Here is a 5900-nt window from a genome sequence, read left to right on the forward strand (position 1 = left end):
ATATATATATATATATAAACACCATTTGCATGTGTTCCCCAAAGAATGTGAAGCATGTACTGCTGTCACAGATCTGACTACACAGCAACACTGACCTGAACCCTGAGATCTGTCATCTGGGACAACAGGTCCTGGAACAGCACTCTGTCCGCAGCAGGCAGCTCGGAGGACAACACCACCCCTACATAATAGCCTGGAGTTGGTGCCATCATGTCCGGAAACATAAACACACCAGTGTTACACAGCAACACTGGAGAGTCCATGGCCATGAGTGGGTATAGCCAGTCACACACCTGCCAGAAAACAAAAGGAAGGTAAATAAATAATACATCAGCCGGGAAAGAGGTAAACGTATGATGTTATGATGTTATGATGATGTGTATCGGGCCAAAAGTTAACACGGAAGTCAAAGGTAAGGCTAAAATGTGGCTAAAATATATCTTTGCAAATATAACCTCAAAAGGACCTAGCCTTACATGTCTTATGGTAATTCTGATTAGTGCAACACAGTCAACCGTCTGAGACAAGAAGAACCAGAGGACACGCTCTTCCTCTGACTGCTGTCTAACAGGATTACAGGGCATGACATTGTAAGCAGGGTTTACAGAATTACTTGCACTCATGTGAATCCCTGATGTCACCCACTGGCTATAGCACCTGGGAAATTCCCCAATGAGGAGTCAAATTTCAGTCCCATGATCCACCAGGGTCAATGTATTGGCTGTTTAAACAGTCAGCAAGGAAAAACAACACAGAATGGCTCAAAACAAGATAAGTTGGATAAATCAGATGGTACTGATTGAGGCTTTTGTGTTATTCCTTTAGCCAAAACCTACACCGATACGTTTACATGGTTTCACGTATTTCTTATCTTATCACTTGTTATACTGTTTACCTATGACCTCTGCATTTACAAACCAAACTAGTGGTTCAAAGGCCTGTTAGTCTGCACACAAGCCAGGGTCAAAGTAACAGTGTACTGAAATGTGAGCTGATTTTTTTGTGTGCTTTTCACTGAAAGGCAGAAGAGCCCAAAGATCACGTGAGAAGCTCAGACTCATTAGTGCAACTCGTGTGTTTGAGTTATGTTAACATTCATATGAAAAATGAACAAAATACATACTTTTCATGGGGACACATTACTGAACTGTACCGGGAAAAAAAAGCACTCTCTTCCATGTTGTCTAAAACTACTGTCATACAGCCACAGCTGCCAGACTGCTCATTTCCTCCATAAAGAATTATCAGTGTAATAAATCAAATGGTTTTCCTGCCCAATGGAGACTTTTACCTGAATGCGTCGGTGAGCAAATGTTTGGAAAGGAGAAAATAACATTAAACTGTCCCTGTGAAGACCTTATTGACCTCATCAATGTAGGATTCATTGCAGTGCTGCTGTATTTGCTTGCATCAGACTGTACAAATGTACTAGTCCAGGTTTTTCTACTGTGCATTTATATATTCTATGCCATCCTAACAGCTTTTAAAGGCAGAGCAGGTGTGCAAAAATACTATAATATAACCCTAAGAGCAAGTCTATTTTTGGTCAACATGACCAGTCATATACAGAGTCATTTTTAGCATTGTGGAGAAAGTTAGTAGGTCGTGATTCAGGTACCATCTGTGTCCACTTTTGAGCCAGTAATGATGTTGGATTTCCCAGGAGGTTGACATCATATCCAGAAACCCAATTAGGATTAGGGCACTGAGCGTAAACAACGCTCACATGACCACGTCCATAGGCTGAGGGACGCAGATCATTAACAAGCCTATCTCCTCCTGCTGATGACTCACATTCAAAGAAGTCCTGATGAGCCGAGCAAACATCTTACAAAATCAGGTCAGAGGGCGCGAGATAGAACTGGTGACGCTGCAGTGACGACACTTCACTCGTACACGGTCCTTTCATGCTTCATACCTGTGTGTTACTGCGCTGAAAACACCTGTGGGAAACCGTTCACTTTCTCTTACCTGCAGAAAAGCTGGCGGCCGGTTGGGCACTGTGTCAGAGTGATCTCTGGTGAACTTCACCAGCCGCAGGTAGCCCGGGTACGACGGAGCGCTCACTTGCCCTTCGGGTGTAACAAAGAATATCTGCACGCCGTGAGGGATGTACAGCATCTCCTCTCCCTCTTCACCCACACTCTGGGGAGACGGCGTCGAGCTGGACGTACGACTGTAGAACTCATCCCCAACCAGTGACATTTCCCCCGCTTCAGTTCCATATGAGATAGACAGGTGGCCGTCAGCCGCCTGAGGAGAGTAAGCCGGCGGCTGCTCGGCTGCGACCACAGGCTGTCTGCTGGGTGAGACAGGTAGACCCTCGCCACTGCACTGCATGCCTCCCACAGCTCCATTAGCTGAGGCGAGGTTCGGTGCAGCAGGCCTCCCTGGCTTCTTCTTGGTGGGCAGTGCCGGGTAGAGACCTCCCCCAGACGGACCTGCAGCATCAGGCGCACTCACACCCGGTGCAGGGGCAGAGCCGACGTCAGAGCTGGTCTCCAGTATGGCCATGCGAGTGGTGATGTTGTTCAGCGTCTCCTGCATCTTCTGCTGCATCTTTCTGGCCGATTCCCAGGAGCTGCCGACACACTCCTCCCCCTGTGAAGGCACGCTGATGGCCCTGAGAAGGTGCTGTCGCCCCCGCTTGTAGAGCTCCAGGGCCTGTGCCTTGTCCCCAGCCTCATCTACTGTGAGTCCCTTATTGAGGCACTCAAAGGCCCTCTCGTAGCCATCTTTGATCACCTGGAGTCTGGCATTGTCGAATGCATCTTGTTTAGCTTTCTCCATCCCCCTCTGAAACAAAACAGTGACAGTTAGCTTCACATGCAATTCCTGTGTGTCCACCCAAACATACACAGCACTACTGAAAACACACACGAGAGGGCTGACTGACACACTTACACACTTCGTCATACTTTAGCTTGAGGCTACAGGTGATTATGCTGACTCAACTTCGACCCCAGTGTAAAACTAACCTCATCCGCAATCTGCAGTCATTTCACACCAGTTTGAAAGCACAGTGACATTAGACAGGCCGCTCTCTCTTTGACTGACGATAAGTAACGTCACCTGATTTGACTCTTTTCAGTGTGCGTAGGTTTATCCGGTGTACAAGAGTTAGGCTAAAAACAGGCTAATATTCGTGACAAAGTCGCTGACACAGCAACAACAGATAACGTCTCTGTCCACACCAGTTCACCTATCATTTGTACCGCAACGGCAACACAAATATAACGCAGAGAAGTCTGTTAATATAACACGATTAGAGTTGGTACGTAGTTAGCAATTAGCCCCTTCATCAGCTGACTAACCTCTTACCCCACTGAGCGGAAACCCCCGAAAAACAGCTTAATTAGCCCGTTAGCTCGGTTGTAGCTTACGTTACGCGGTCCTGTCCAAATGGGTCCTTTCAGCTTTCAAATACCGTTAATTATTAACTTCAAGCAGCAACTGTTATCCTCGGTGAAGTTGTGTTTGGTTGGAGGTCGCTGATGGACCTTTTCACTACTCACCAAGGTAGAGTAGTGATCACAGTGCTGCCCTTTCAAAACAAAAGGCTCTATCGATTAATGTCATACGATCTGCACCTCGCGTAGCTGCACTTTTTGTTTTATTTTGAAAGTAGTGACAGGAAGTGTTGGTATGCTACCATGGTTGCATCCACGTCATCTTGACTAATGTTACAGCTTGTAGTTTGTCACTGTGGCCACTGGAGGGCGGTAAAGTAGTCCCGACACGGTCCTGTCTGGGTGGAGATAAAGTTTAAATTTAATTTAAAAATGTAAACCACCACAGTGACATGAATTTCAGCCCTATAATTGAACAAATAAGAAAAAGTTTAATATGTGGATATCCATCTGTCCAACTGCATAATATTAACTGGAAATGATAAGGTATAGAGAATACAAATAGTTAAACATGATATCATATTATATATAATATCAACATATTTTTGATCTGGCCTCAGTGGATAATTAATTAGTAGCCTAGGTGTTTAATGACTGCTTTGGTGTAATCAAAACTACAGTAGGGCTGCTTCTTTGTCAATGGAAACAGGCCTTCAATCTAGAAATCATTTTTGCCTTATTGCAAGGAATGTTAGACAGTATATATTTAGTATTTTTTAAATGTAACATTAAAGCACACTCACTGAACTTAATCAAAGCTACAATAAAACGTATGTATACTATATATTTCCAGTTGCCCTGCTGTGTGTCTGGATGAATATGGGGGAAACATGCACCAAACTATTATTCAATGTAAGCATCATATACTGTAGCTCATATGAAGTGTTGGTAAAAAGTGATACATAAAACAGTGTAAATTGTGACAGTGAGACAATATTTTGTTGTCGCACACTCAAACACATTGGTTTATGAATTCTTACAGCAGTTACTCTTCATGATTTGCAAGAGCAAAAGAATATGGTAAACATCATTTCAATCCCCACCTGATATCAGAATCACTTCTATTGGCCAGGTATGNNGAATTTGACTCCGGTTTTACGTTGCTCTCAATGTACAAACACAGAATAAGCATAAATAAACAAGCTTAACAAAATAGACATAAACTACTATGTACAGTTATACACATATACAAACAAACACAAACAATAATATAATATGATATAAAATAAAGGCTGAACATTTTCCCACTTGGATTGGTTATGAGTCTGTAAAATAAAGTCATGAGACAAATATTTCAACACCCAAAAGTATTCCAGTTATTCACAGGGCAGAAACAAACACATATACAGTAATAGATGGGCTACTTCTCTACATCTATACATCTATTGGTGTCCATGGTGCTTGTGGTGAGTGCTGGGCTTTTACTTTGAAGACTTCTCAGGAAGCATGCCTTTGTTGAAGACAAGAGAAGTCAGGTAGGAGAACACCAAGATGGCAGCAAAGGCAGTCTGACAGCATAAAGATGGTTTTAACCAGAGAGTACTGGACATAAACACCACACTCAAAGTGCCTCCTGGGAAATGGAGGACTACAGGTAACCCTAATGACGGCTCTCCACTCAGCAGTTTTAACACCAATCCCACCAGCCAGCCACAGTAACCACTGAGATTAAGATGTAGTTTCTGTGCCAAGAAACCACAAAATGATGGTCCTGTTTTTCAGGCTGGTGAGTTTTTACTTCCCCCCAGTGGTCATAGTGAGGAACTACAAGATGAAATTGTTCATGTCACCGACAATATGGACAAAACAGCATACTGCCACTTCCGGAAAGCACTTTCAAAATACATTGACCAAACGGAAGTAATCAAAAAATAGCATAATTATCATGAAGTCAAAGAAACATCCAAAAGCTAACCTAGCACCTTTTATTGATTTATTAAAACCTTTTTTGTTGTTTAACACACAATAACAAACATACAGGAACTCGTGGAGAACACATACTTAAAATAAACATGAAAAAAAGGGGGGGTTTATAGAAGCATAATAAAGGTTCCTACATGAAACTGCTCACAATGAGGTCTGTGGATTATGTTGAGTAACCGAGCTATGATTTCTGGAAAGACAACATTTCTATGACTGATATCTCCAAAACTCAGCGACTCATACTAAAACAATCTAGAAGTATAAATAGCACTACAGGTAAGAAAATCTGTATTTATGATTTTTGTGATGAATCCTTAAATGATTAGGTGGCAATCAGAATCAGAATCAGAAATACTTTAATAATCCCAGGGGGAAATTACTTTCGTTACATACTTGACTCCGCCAATGTACATAACCACAAAGTGTAGAGAATACATACTATACCTAGGGGGTACGTGGGAGCAGGCCAGGGTAGGGTATAACAGTATAAGTATCATACGGTACTGGCTTGCGAAGGTCCATATTAACACTTTAGGAATCTTACCTTGGGCAGAGCGGGACGGATCA

The 5900-nt window shown here is 42.9% G+C and overlaps 1 protein-coding gene across 7 annotated transcripts in view; it reads right to left on the reverse strand.

Annotated features, from left to right (window-relative positions):
- spartb (spartin b) overlaps positions 1-3611 on the reverse strand; it is a 7725-nt gene extending 4114 nt beyond the window's left edge. For 2 of the 7 annotated variants that reach the window (XM_035680202.1, XM_035680208.1), the window contains exons 1-3: positions 3384-3520; positions 1972-2796; positions 96-293 (exon numbers count right to left, since the gene is read on the reverse strand). In XM_035680202.1, coding sequence (XP_035536095.1) covers positions 96-293; positions 1972-2790 — 1017 coding nt within the window. In that variant the 5' untranslated portion in view covers positions 2791-2796; positions 3384-3520. Of the gene's footprint in view, positions 1-95; positions 294-1971; positions 2797-2978; positions 3299-3321 lie in introns of those variants that run through there. The other 5 variants (XM_035680207.1, XM_035680205.1, XM_035680203.1 and 2 more) reach the window with 5 other exon arrangements.
- Positions 3612-5900: the final 2289 nt, after the last annotated feature.

The sequence above is a fragment of the Morone saxatilis genome, unplaced genomic scaffold (assembly GCF_004916995.1).
Source record: "Morone saxatilis isolate NCDOM2014 unplaced genomic scaffold, NCSU_SB_2.0 Contig8, whole genome shotgun sequence".
NCBI classification, from domain to species: Eukaryota; Metazoa; Chordata; class Actinopteri; family Moronidae; genus Morone; species Morone saxatilis.